Genomic DNA, 12,971 nt, shown 5'->3' with positions numbered 1-12,971 from the left:
AATTTGCATAGTATGGTACCCCTCGGGTGTTTTCCAGCTTCTGTCATTGCACACAGATATACAATGTAACAAGTAACATTTCACCTACAAAAAGCCAGGACTATTGGCTTTATCATTGGATGTTAGGTAACACAACTATGGCTTCATTGCATTTAATGTAGAAAAAGTCTCCGTTGTAGTGGGAGAGATTGTCTGCGTAAGGGATAGAGCCGCTGACCTTGGAGCTAGGGAAGCAAGTTTGAGCCTCGGTTGAGCTTCACATTCTGTGATTCTGAAAAGGAACATATTCTTGTGTAACATAACTGGTGCTCACAGTAAGAACTCCATTACCTCTCGGTCAACTTCCTGCTGTATAAAACTGAAAAAAGAAAGTTCAGGAATGATGACAATGTTAAGGAACTATCACGATTCACTGCGAAGGGTGGCATTGCTGCAGGGTTAGAAATGTTTTTTCACCCGGAGGGGCGGGCAACAATGGAGAGCCCAATAGGGACCGGTTTCAGCACCTGCTTTTTAGAGCTGTGGTGCTGAGCAAAAATGACATAAGATGCTTCATTCAACCTGACAAGCTTCGCTACAAGCATCTAGGCAATGTGAGGGGGGTGCATTGCAGTCTGGGAGTAAAAAGCAACAGAGGGGGAAGAGAGCTGAGCCTTACTGACCTCGCGGGGTAGCTCTTGTGAAAAGCTCCTTTAAGTAAAATAGGAGTCCGGAACAGTGCCCTACAATGCCCGCTGCCCAAGCTGAGAGGTATTTGGACGGAGCGCTCGGGGAGGGCTGAACACCGAAAAAGGCATGAGGTATGCATGCCCCTCACGAATGGGGAGGACAAAAAATAGAGCGAAGGTGGTGCCAGCAAATGGCAAGCCTGTGGGTGGACTGCAAGCCCGGATGTATCAACAGCAGTCTCGGTTCAAGACAGCGCATGTGCGCCGTCTAGAGCGGAGACCTAAAAAAATCTTAACAGCCGCAATGCCACCCATCACTGCCTTTGATGCATCATTAAAGGGGCTCGTTACACTTTTTTCCCAGTCTCATCCTTTCCTAACTGAACCATTTTAACTATTTTATTCAAAGATGCTATAGTTGTTGCTTATTTATTTTATGCAACTAGCAACCATTGACAAAGCAAATAGTCCTGGCTTGCTGTAGGTGAAACGTTACTTGTATTATAAATCTGAATACAAAGACAGAAAAAAGCAGCAAAATGCCAGTGGGGCAGCACACAGGCGGGCAACTAGAGCCAAATTTCGGGGGGGGGGGGGGCTGAAAAATGTTTCGGGAGGGGCTAATTCTTCCAACCATAGACAGAGTACTGTAAGAAGGGGTTAAACACAACAATGCGGCCCCCGGGGAAATGTCGACCAGTCTTTTCCCTGGGGTGTTCGCGCGATAGGACGGGCAGGCAGGCAGTTAGGTTAGGGGGTGGGATTAGGGGGTGGGGGGTTAGGAGGTTATTTAAGGGGACAGGAGGGGAAGGACTTCCTCTTCCTGTCCCCAGTGCCTCAGGGAATAGGTTTAGTTTGTCCAGCGGTGTTTGGTAGTTTAGTGAGGCGGGGTGTGATTTAGAAGGAGCGTGTCGCCACTGGTGCCCCGGTGCGCGGTGCAGGCGGAAGGTCACAGGACGATCTCACGAGGTGGTGAGAGGAGCGCTTCGGGGTCGGCATGGCTACGCCCGATGCAGAGACGGAGCGGGCGGCTTTGCTGGTGCTCGGCCGGGCTGGGAGGGCCGACCTCCTCCAGCCCGGCGTTTTGGACCAGGCGTGGGTCGGAATGACCCGAACGCCTCAGTCCGCTTCTGCGGGGGTTGCCGTGGCCGTCGCTGCGTGCATGGATGAGCCCCTGGGGGCCCGAGGAGGGATGTCGGGGCGGGGGAAGGGAAAGAGGCAGCAGGACGACCCCAAACGCGGAGGGAGGCGGCTGAGCCTCCCTGCTCGTGCGGGGGAAGGGGTTTGGTGCCGTGTGGGGTGGGTGGCCTCGGGGAGGGGCTCAGGGCCCATCAGCAGCCTGCAGTGGATCCCAAGCGGGGCCTGGCTCCCTCGGCCCCCTTGGCTGTGGGGTCAGGAAGGGGGGGCCAGTTGGTGGACTATGGGGAGAGTAGTGAGGGCAGTGGGGGGAGGACCTGGGTGAGTGGGAGGCGGCGGCTGGGGATGATTTCGCCCTCATGCTGTCGGAAGGTGAGTCTGGGGGGAGGCGGGGGGCCTCTTCAGTGGGCAGCCAGTGGACCTTTCAAAGGGCAAGAAGGGAGTGGTCAAGGCACAGGGATCCAGGGTGGGGGCCTGTGAAGGGGGCCCCCACGGTGCCCCCATCAGGGAAGGGTCCCCTGGAGGACCAGGAGAGGCAGGGCTCATGGTATGCCAGGTGGGAGCTTATGTCAGAGGAGGAGAGGGTCCGCGACCAGAGTCGCATTATTGAGGAGGCTGAGGGTGAGTGGCAGTGCCTATGTGCGACCAGGGAGACGAAGGCGGGTGAAGTGCCCGGGGGCAAAGGGGCCCCAAAGCCTGTGCATGGGGGAAAGCCTGATGTAGGCCGGGATGTAGGGGTTCCTGGGGCCCTCAGGCAGTGGGTCTGGATAGAGGGGGCAGGGACTGCCTTGGCGGCGCAGAGACCTGGTGGCACTGGGGCCTCCCCGGGCGCATACGGCTCGGCGGGGGTGGGTGCAGGCCGGCAGGGACAGCTGGCAGAGGCCGGGGTGGGGTGGCGGGGCGCAAACCGGCCTCCAAACGCCGGGACGAAGCAGCAGGGGGGTGCGCGGCGGCCTGCCCTCCACCGAGGGAGCGGGCGCCGGCGATTTTGGAGTGTGAGTTTGTGCCTGGAGTGAAAGGGAAAGGTGCCAAGAGGGTGGTGACTGAGGTGCGTGAGTTGGTGGCGCCTGAGGTGGAGGATGAGATGTTGGATTATGAGGAGGAAGAGGATGAGTTGGAAGAGGGTGAGGTGCGTGAGGTTGAGAGTTGGGCAAAGGGAAGAGCGGCCACGAGCAAGCCTGGTGTTTTCCAGGAGGCACGGGATGGCGCCAGTCGGGCCAACAGAGGGAGTGTGAAGCCGGCGGAGACGCGGCGGACAGAGCGGGACGTCCCTGCAAATTTATCAGGTGAGGGCGCCTGGTGGGACGCTTGGGGGGATGGGACTAAAGGAGGGAGAAAAAAGGCCTGCCGGTCGGTGGGTGTGGGGGATGGGTCTGTGCGGGAGACGGGGTCCTCAGGTGGAGCGGGGCCCATTCTGCTGGATGGTAAGAAGCATGTGGCGACGGTGAGCGCGCAGACTGACAAGGCTGAGGACCAAGGGGGTAAAGAGGATGGTGTTGAAAAACTGCGGAAGAAATTGCCGTATATTGGTTTGGCGATGCCTCTCGGGTCGCATTTGTCTGAGAAGACGAGGGCAAGGATCTGGCGGCATGAGTACGTTGATGTGTTTAAACTCCTGCACAGGGAGATTCAGGCGAAGGAGGGGTCGAAGGAGGAGGAGTGGGAGTTGACCAGGCGGCCGAGAGTGCCGGTGACGATGAAGAATTGGACGTCGGCTTTTTTGATCTATGCGAGTATCTATTGCGAGAAGCACGCGGATCGGGCGACTGCGCTGTTTAAGTATATGGATGTGATCAGGAAGGCGCAGTTGCATTTCGGGGGTTTTGCCTGGTTGAGCTATGACGAGGAGTTCAGGGCCAGGATTAGTTTTAACCCGAACAAGCCGTGGGGGGACGTTGACCAGGAACTCTGGGTTCAATGGATGTCATCAACGCAGGCGGCGGCTTCTACACATACGGCCAGTGGTCTTCCGGTCACCTATCGGTCTTTTCAGTCGTGTCCCGCCCAGTCTGGGGCGGGTAGTCAGGGTGCTTCCGGAGGGCCGGGAGCTCAGGCGGTGTGGACAGGGGCAGCCGGACAGCAGTACAAGCCAGGATCCACTGGGGCCTGCTGGGGTTTCAATAAGGGTTTCTGCAATCGACCTTCCTGTAAATTTAAGCATGAGTGTTCCTAGTGCGGGGGACGTCACGTAGTCACGCAATGCCTCACGCTGGCTACGCCCTCAGAGCAGTGGAAGATTGCCAGAGGCAGGGGACAGGCTGGGCCGAAGGGCCCATACTCCGGTTAAGGTTAAGGCCATGGGTCCATGGCTCTCTCGGTACCCCGATAGAGAGGCTGCGTTGAGACTGTACTGGGGGTTTGTGGAAGGTTTTCGGATTGGCTATCAGGGGCCGAAGGTCAGGCGGTGGGCTGAAAACCTGCGGTCTGCCAGAGAGTTGCCGGGGCTGGTTGCGCACAAATTGAAGAAGGAGGTTTTGGAAGGCAAGATTGCGGGTCCGTTCGAGGAGTGGCCGAAGTTGGATCTCATTGTCTCTCCGTTGGGGGTGGTGCCCAAGAAGGAGCCGGGGGAGTTCAGATTGATTTATCATCTGTCTTGGCCGGAAGGAGTTTCGGTGAATGATTTTATCGCGGAGGAGGACTACAAGGTCTTGTATGCGTCGGTAGATGATGCCGTCGGTTTGGTGCGGGCCTGCGGGAGGGGGGCGGAGTTGGCCAAGTGTGATATCAAGTCGGCCTTTCGCCTCCTCCCCATTCATCCGGCGGATTTTTCCTTGTTGGGCATACAGTTTGATGGGGCCATTTTTGTCGAAATGGTGTTGCCAATGGGTTGTGCGATTTCCTGTGCGCTCTTCGAGACCTTCAGTTCCTTTTTGCAGTGGGCTTTCGTGGACCGCAGTGGGCACCGGCTGGTGTCTCACTATTTGGATGATTTTCTGTTTGTTGGTGTGGGTCGGACGGGAGAATGTGGTGCGGCCTTGGGCCAGTTTCAGCTGTTGGCGAGGGAGTTTGGGGTGCCGTTGGCACCGGAGAAGACGGAAGGGCCTAGTTGCTGTCTGACCTTTTTGGGAATTGAATTGGATTCGGTGGCCTGGCAGGCGCGCTTACCGATGCAGAAGGTGGCGGAGATGCAGGAGTTTTTGAGGCAGGTACTCGGTGCCCGCAAGATTGAGTTGAGGTCTGTGCAGCGCTTGCTGGGTTTGTTGAACTTTGCTTGCAGAGTGGTGAGGGCCGGGAGGACGTTTTGTAGGCGCCTCGGCATGGCCATGTCGGGGCGGTGCTCCCTCATCACAGGGTCAGGGTCACACTGGGAGTGCGGGCTGACTTGCGGGTCTGGCTGGTTTTTCTGGAAGACTTCAATGGTGTCTCCTTGGATTTTGCGCGGGACAGGATGGTGTGGCAGGTACAACTCTACTCTGATGCGGCGGGAGCGGCAGGTTTCGGGGTTTTCTGGGACGGCCGTTGGTGCACGGAAGAGTGGCCGGCCCATTGGCTGCGCCAGGGACGGAGCATTGCGTTTCTGGAATTCTTTCCTCTGTTGGTGGCACTGTTGGTGTGGGGCCCGGAATTCCGGAACAGGTCGGTGTTGTTCCATGTTGACAACATGACAGTGGTGGACCTGGTGAACAATCAAAAAGCAAAGCATCTGCGAGTGCTGCGCTTGCTGCGAAGCTTCATGCTGCTGTGTTTGCGTTTTAATGTGCTGTTCCGCACGCAACATGTGCCTGGCGCGAGTAATGAAATTGCGGATGCGTTATCTCGTTTGCAGTGGCAGTGATTCAGGAAGCTGGCGCCGGGAGCGGAGGCTTGCAAGACCAAGGTGCCGGAGGGTATCTGGGCCTGGGGGGAGTGAGAGTGGTGGGTTTGGTAGAGAAGTCTATAGCTGAGTCCACTAGGAGGGCGTACAGGTTGGCGTGGTCTGAGTTTGGAGCTTTTTTGGGTTGGAAGAAGGGTGCTTGGCGGATGCTCTGGGACTCATGTGATCAGGTGGTGGTGCGATTTGTGCTGGACTGCAGGGACAGAGAATTGTCTCAGACGACGATTGCTGGCAAGTTGGCAGGCGTTTCATTTTACAGCATGGTCTATTTGGGTTTTGTTCCGGCTAGGACGGATCTGCTGAGTCGTATGTTGAAAGGTTGGGGACGGGTGAGGGCAGAAGGGAGAGGGGGGGAGTTGCCTCGTGAGGCGATTACTTTTGACTTGTTGGACAGGATCTTGGGGGAGTTACCTTTTTGCTGTTACGATGGGGAGGAGGTGGCGTTATTTCGTTTATGCATGGTATGGATGTTTTTTGAAGCGTTTCGGGTGTCGGAGTTGTTGGGGGCTCGTGGGGCGTTGGGGCGGATGTTTACGGATGTGCGGTTGGATGGGGCCCGGCTGGGTATATGGTTGGGACGTTCAAAGACGGACCAGGTTGGTCGTGGCAAATGGGTGTGGCTGACGGAGAGTGGTAGCGAGGATGTGTGCCCGGTGCGTGAGTGGAGGGGGTTCTGTGGACGAGTGAGGAGGTCGGCTGGTGAGATTTTTGTACGCGCTTCCTTGAGACGTTTGACGTCCTTTCAGTTGCTGGCGGTGTTACGTTTGGCCTTGCGGAGGCTTGGCAGGGATCCGGCGCGTTTTGGCATGCACTCGTTTCGGATTGGGGCAGCCATGGCAGAGGCGGGGTTAGGCTGGTCGTGGAAGGAGATTCGGCGGATTGGTCGTTGGCGGTCTCGATGCTGTGAACGCTATGTGCGCAAGTAAAGGGGGGAAGGCGCAGGCTAGCCATGGCGGCGGCGGTTGTTGCACTCTTAATTTGCTGTGGCACTAATCTCTTTCTCTTCATAGGTTGTGTTCGGGGGCCGGGGGCCAAGACGGTCACCTGGATTGTGGGACACTCTTTTGTGCACTGGGCCTCAAAGTATGCTGACAGGCAGGTGTATGGTCGTAGCCTGGGCCTGAGGAGCAGTCATCATGAGGTCCAATGGTGGGGTAAGAGCGAAATGCGATGGGGCGAGTTGTTGCCATGGCTCACTAAGAAGGTGTCACAGCTGGGATGCCCGGACATGCTTATTATCCACTTGGGGGAGAATGACTTGGTGAAACAGTCGGGGTGTCCTTGTTACACCTGATGCAGCGGGACTTGGAGGCAATGAGGAGCAATCTGGCTGGCGCCTGTATTGTTTGGACTGAGTTCATACCACGAAGGATCTGGAGGGGTGCTCTTAAACCTGCGGCCGTTGAAAGGGCCCGCAGGAAGTTGAACAGGGCAATGAGAGTTTTTTGTGCTGATCATGGAATTAAAGTGCTGGCTCATGTCGGGCTCAGGCTGGTGGAGCCCCTTCTCTTTCGAGATGATGGCGTGCACCTTTCGCACATGGGGAATGCATATTATCTGATGGAGCTGCGGGATCTGATCAGTTTTCTGTGGAATGAATCGATATGGTGTAGGCGTGACTGAGTACGAAAGGTGCCCGATTGGTGGGGCAGGTAACCGCCCTCCGGGGGTTCCCTGGGTGGCGAGACCTGGGAGGGGTGGGGAGTCCATGACGGGCAGAATCACCCTTCCGGGGAGGGGGTTACAGGTGCAGGATGGGGGGTGTGGTAGACGGGAGTGCGATGGATGGAGATGATGGAGGAGTTTGGAAGTGAAAGGGGGAAGTGAATGGTATACGTGAAGAGGTCCTTGTGTGAATTGGGAGTGGCTATTGGAGTACATGAGTGGATGATGGTTGAAAGGCAGGATGTTTGGGGGGATTGTTAATTGTTAATGATGTTATGTTGATTTTGGCTGTCAGGCCTGGCCTAATCAATGGCCTTTTACGCTAACTGATGCGTGGAGTGGTTATTGCGCGAAAGCCTAATTTACAAGTAAATGGTCTTTTAAAGACCTGTTAAGTTCTCGGGTGCGGCTGCAATTAAATGCTCGCCAGCCCGCAAAGCTGTGTCAGCCCGGGCTGACACACACAATGGGGGTGGTTGGGGGGGTGGGGGCTGAAGCCCCGTGAGCCCAATGGGTGTTGCGCGCCTGGCAGCACACCATGCTAAGTAGAAATGTCTAAAATTACGTTTTTAAGCCACACCCTTAATTATATTAGCAACGCCCCTTTGAGAGCCCCCCCCCCCCAGTTTTTCCTCCCATTTAAAGCCCTGGTTGATTGAGTTTGATAAACACGGGCTCAATTTTACATACAGTTTTGTGTAGTGCTGATCAGGGCACTCACACTCTTCTGCATTCTCTAGTGGTATGTGCTAGCATGGGTGTTCTTGCAGTATTAGGCCTGCTAATGTCTTGGCCTATATAGTGGAAAACGCTGGAAAGGCAGGGCTAATGTAAATAGGTCTCTATGGCGGAGCTGCGTGCCTTGTGAAGGAGCAATACTAACAGTGCACACAAGGAGGCACCATAGGACCATGTGAAACAGTTCTGTGCGTGTTAATTTCAGAACTTCCTTGGAAATAAATCGCTGGAGACATCAACATTGCCCAAAATGGTGATTTTGTTTAATCCGTACAAAGGTGCTAATAAACCTCGATGTTATAAATAGAAATTTGAAGTGGAATGATACTTTATTACATTTCTTCTTACCACAGTCCATACTATTGTCAACGTTATTTGTGTATTTTACCAACCTGTATGTATTATGGCCCCAGGTGAATGCAGAGCCACATGTTCAGCTTTTCCTGTTCTGTCTGGTTTCTTGTAAGTCACACCTGCAGAAGTCTGTGGGCCTTTAAGTCAATGGACCAGTTGGAAGATTTTTTCAAATGTCTTGAAAAACAGAGCAGCTGGAAAGGTGTCATATTCCATGACTTTCAAAGGCACCGATTTAATGGGGAATTCTTATTTCCGTTAAGGTCAAGCAATCTATTTCGGTAGTCATCCAGAATCTACTATACATTTTTAAGCGGTTTGATAGTTTAAATCTGTCTTTGCAGAAAATGGTTTGATAGAAAAACCGCCCAGATTTGCAGCTTAACTTTGTCACATTCGAATCTAATGGTTATGAATAAATTGATTTATATATGTATAACATGAAAGTATGGCACCTGGATCTCCTTTTGGTGCTGAGCTTAAGCAGATCTGGCTGCGAGAAGTGAGCAGAGTTAGAGCTAAAACAGATCCCTTTAATGGAACAGGAAGAATGTAATCGCTTTCCTGAACGACAAGTAATTCGAAGCTTGTCACAAAGGCTCACCCACACCTCTTGGAAGCTGAAGCAGCAACCCTGAAGACCTACATGTATTGCACTATTTCTTAAGATTGCACCGCGTGGTTGTGGATCCGTGGGAGTCTGGTGATGTGGCGTAATTGACATATATCTACAAAAAGGACATACCAATAGCCCAATCGGGGCATCATGGCGTGTTATTATTCAGTACGGGTGTCTCCCACAGTTTTCGGAGGAAGATGAGAATTTCCCTCAATGCCTTTAACAAGCAAAAGCCAGTATTTGCCTTGGGCAGGGATGTAAATGAGTCTGTGAAATGGGTGCGGGAGGGCGTGATTCGCACATTTGCCAACTGAATAAACGGTAGGCCGCAGGGGAGAGTGGGTGAAGTGTTGCATTAGGTGGCACAGTAGGTGGGCATTTGTCTGGAGCATGGGAACTCGCCCACACTTTTCCAGGAGCCACAAAGTTTGGTATGTGATGTAACCGAGGGCCGCATTGATACCTGGAGGGTGGTGTAAGGGGTGTGTGTGGGGAGGAGATTTACGGTAAGGTGAGTATAGGGTAGGCAAAGAATACAGATCTAGTGTCTGAATTGCATAATGTGTAACCAGAAACCTTGGGATTTATCTCAGCTTCTCCACTTAACTAAATTGTGTAACCATAGGCAACTGTTTTATTTCACTTTCCCTTAATATTCTTCATTATCACATATGAGTATCTTGAAGTACATTACTTCAGGTTGTGTGTCATACAAAACCTTCTCCAGTATTTGATTTAATAAACTATAATGTTGTTCATTATCGTAGGAACACATGCCACCCAAAGTGTGCATATAAAAACTGACTTAACTCTTAGTCCTTGATTGGCTGTTGTCTGGCTGGACGAGGAAAGAAAGGTTCCACATTAATGTTGAAAAACCATCACTTAAAAAAAAAATACTTCTGAATGCACCAGTATAATATGATGTGTTATGGTGAAATGGCTCTGCATGTTAATGAAACACACTTTTTACATTTTGCACAGAATATTATCATGCTTTCAAACATTTGCTACAAGATATTTTTAAAATGAAAATGTTTCTAAATGTTAGCGGTGAAGTACACACTTGTTACTTCCTTTCTTTAACTTAAATTAACCTTTAATTAAATGCTTGTCGGCTCGTTTAACATCTTTTTAATGTTCCTTCTGAATCAAGTAAACAGCAGCCCAGTGCTCTAGGGCTGCTGTTGACCAGGGGGCTGCTTCTAAGGGTCAGGAGGGCCGCTTGCTGCCCCCGGGCCATACTTTGAGTATCACTGGTCTAGAGTGACACACTGGGTGAAAAAAGATAGGATGGAAGGCTACCCAGAGCGACTGCCAGTGATTAAACTATTTGCAAACATTTGGTGGCCCATCATCTTTTGGGTCCAAGTCCACTACTGCCAATGTTTGTGAGTTCTAAAAAGTAGTAATTTTGCACCCATTCAAGGAATACTTCTATGGGTGCAGATTTACAGTTATTTGTGGTGAACAGGTCACTATATGTAAATCCCCAATCCAAAAACTGAGCAAGTAAAACCTCTTAGTCAAATCAGAATGATGAGAAAAACCAACACCGATATAGCAGATCCCACTCAGGGCCCCCAGATCCAACTACTTAGCCAAAAATGCATGTATTTGGGGGGGGGGGGGGGGGACGTCACAATTCAAACACCACCCTGAAGCTATGCCCCAGGATATGGCAGAAATATGATGTTTGAAAGCCAGGTTGTTAGCCAAGATTACTTCCAAGGATATCACTTTCTCCTGGGGACTTGGAGGCTTACGCATGGGACCAGGCCATACATAATTATTGCAATGGAGTCTATGCCTGCCCATATGCATGAGCTCTGTTTTTTTGTGGTTAAGCTTTAAAATAAAATTGGTCCACCCACTACTGAACAGCCCCAAGCAGGCATGCAACTTCTTTGCTGAATGAGGTGCCTGAGCATCCAGGTGGATCAGGATCTGAGTATCATCAGCGTAAAAGCATTGCACAACAACCAAAGAACGAATGATGCCTAACACTGGTCTTGTGGACAGATAAAAAGGACGGGCAACTGTGAGGATCCCTGAGGCACACCACAGGTTGCTGTCAGGTCTAAAAGTTGCCAATCTTAAAAATTGATACTGATCAGCTAGGAATGGCCTACACTAGTCCCAAACAGTGTCATTAACATCCACATCTGTAAGTCTGGTAATCAGCATCTGTTGATTGTTTGTGCTGGAAGTAATATAAAGATCTAGTAAGATCACCCAAGCTGCATTGGCATCGCCCAATGAGTATCTGATATCGTCAGAGCTGTCATGGCACTTTCTGTACCCTACTAGGTGGAAAGCACAACTGCCAGTCACCCTAGTTGTTATCTTCTTCTAGAAATTCCGAAAGGTGCTTGGTGACCGCCACATCCAAGATCTTACCAAGTGTTGGTAGCAAAGTGATTGGGCAATAGTCGTTTTTACATCAGATAAATCCAGGCCCGCTGGGTTTCTTATTGTTTTTTAGAAGTGGAGGGACTACGCCTTTCTAAGCTAGTGGCACTGTGCCTGACAGCAGAGAAAGGTTAAATAACTCTGCCATTTTCAGCTAAAATCTGAGCCACCGATGGCGGGGTCCAAGGATTGTTAGGAGAGCCTTATTTTAATACATTCAGAAGAGGGTCAACTTTTCAGGGAACACTTACCTGAAGTTTGTCTAATTAAGGTGGCACTTCTCAAATTTGCTTGTTCCACTATTGTGTTTAGGATGTTCGAAGGGCTTGTCTGACCAGTTTAGCTACATCTTTATTTTGTGGTTTATGATAAATCCGAGTGATTTAGATGCAGGGACCAAGGACGGGGAGCTTGACTGGCGGAAGGGGTTATTGTTGATCAATATTTGAAGATTGTATTTTAAATTAAGCAGCCTATAAAGTCCTTTTGCATCTATTTTCTGTTTTCCAGCTTGCACCACCCAGCATGCGTCTACGACCCTAAAAAATAATCCAGTTGTAGTTGCATCGAGCGGAGATTCTGTGAATTTGACCTGCTCCCGTGGATGGCACAACCTCACCCGATTCCGCTCTGAGTGGGAATTTCATGGCAAACATAAAGAGTTATTCACCCCAGAATCCACAGTGGATGAAAGCCGGATGTCCATCCTAAAAGATGAAAACAAGGGGGTTTCAGTCCTGAAGATCACAGGTGTTAAGCCCAGTGATGCCGGAATCTATCGCTGCACAATCCACGTCATTCTACCACCGCCTGCATATAGTATCCAAGGAAACTGGACCACGCTTGTGGTGTTTGGTAACGTATCATCTAATAAATCATATCATCTATGAACAGCTACGACTAGGCTTGCAGTTGTACGCTGGTTGTGCAAATATTTTGCTATAGAATGACATTTTACTGACTGCCAGGTGCGGTTTGATTAGAGAATGAGGTTGGGAATGCAGGTCTAGTTCTCTGGCTTCAGTTGCTAAGGTGGTGGGAGAGAATTGCTCTTCTCATTTTAGAAAAAACATTACATTAGATGCGAGGAGTAGCTAATGTTAAGAAAATAAGAAGTCTGTTTTATTATCAAATGTGGCATTTACATAGCACAGACCTCACTACATGAGTAGCTGTGCGCTTCGAATAAATCAATAGATTACATAGTACTATTCAGCAGCACATAGACACACTTCATACTACGCAACAATCAGAAACACACCAGAATATATTTGTAGAGGAGATTGAACACAAAACTATTAGGAGTCAAGAACAAGTAACAGTTATAACAGTGTCAAAGGACGGCTGTATGAATTATCGGGTTTCAGGTGGTGTCTGTATAGATGAGTTTGCGAAAGGCTTGGGATATTAAACTTGGTCTGGGTTCTTCTCAGAGCTTGACAGGGCAAAGCTTGATAGAGAGGTTTGATGATTTGTCATAAGGATTTAAAGAAGTACTGTCACTTTGCCTCTGGTTTGGCTCTTTAGAAGTCAAGTCTGGTCTTTAGTGACAGTCAGTGGAGTT

At 50.9% G+C, this 12,971-nt stretch overlaps 1 protein-coding gene and 1 pseudogene across 1 annotated transcript in view; both read left to right on the top strand.

Annotated features, from left to right (window-relative positions):
- LOC144771748 (uncharacterized) overlaps positions 1 to 12,971 on the top strand; it is a 160,897-nt gene that overhangs the window by 30,314 nt on the left and 117,612 nt on the right. Inside the window, exon 2 of the mRNA XM_078656051.1 lies at positions 11,918 to 12,262. Coding sequence (XP_078512177.1) covers positions 11,918 to 12,262 — 345 coding nt within the window. The remainder of the gene's footprint in view (positions 1 to 11,917; positions 12,263 to 12,971) is intronic.
- Positions 2,890 to 7,242, top strand: LOC144773582 (uncharacterized; annotated as a pseudogene).

This window comes from Lissotriton helveticus, chromosome 1_1 (assembly GCF_964261635.1).
Source record: "Lissotriton helveticus chromosome 1_1, aLisHel1.1, whole genome shotgun sequence".
NCBI classification, from domain to species: Eukaryota; Metazoa; Chordata; class Amphibia; order Caudata; family Salamandridae; genus Lissotriton; species Lissotriton helveticus.
This window is presented reverse-complemented; position numbering and strand designations above follow the sequence as displayed.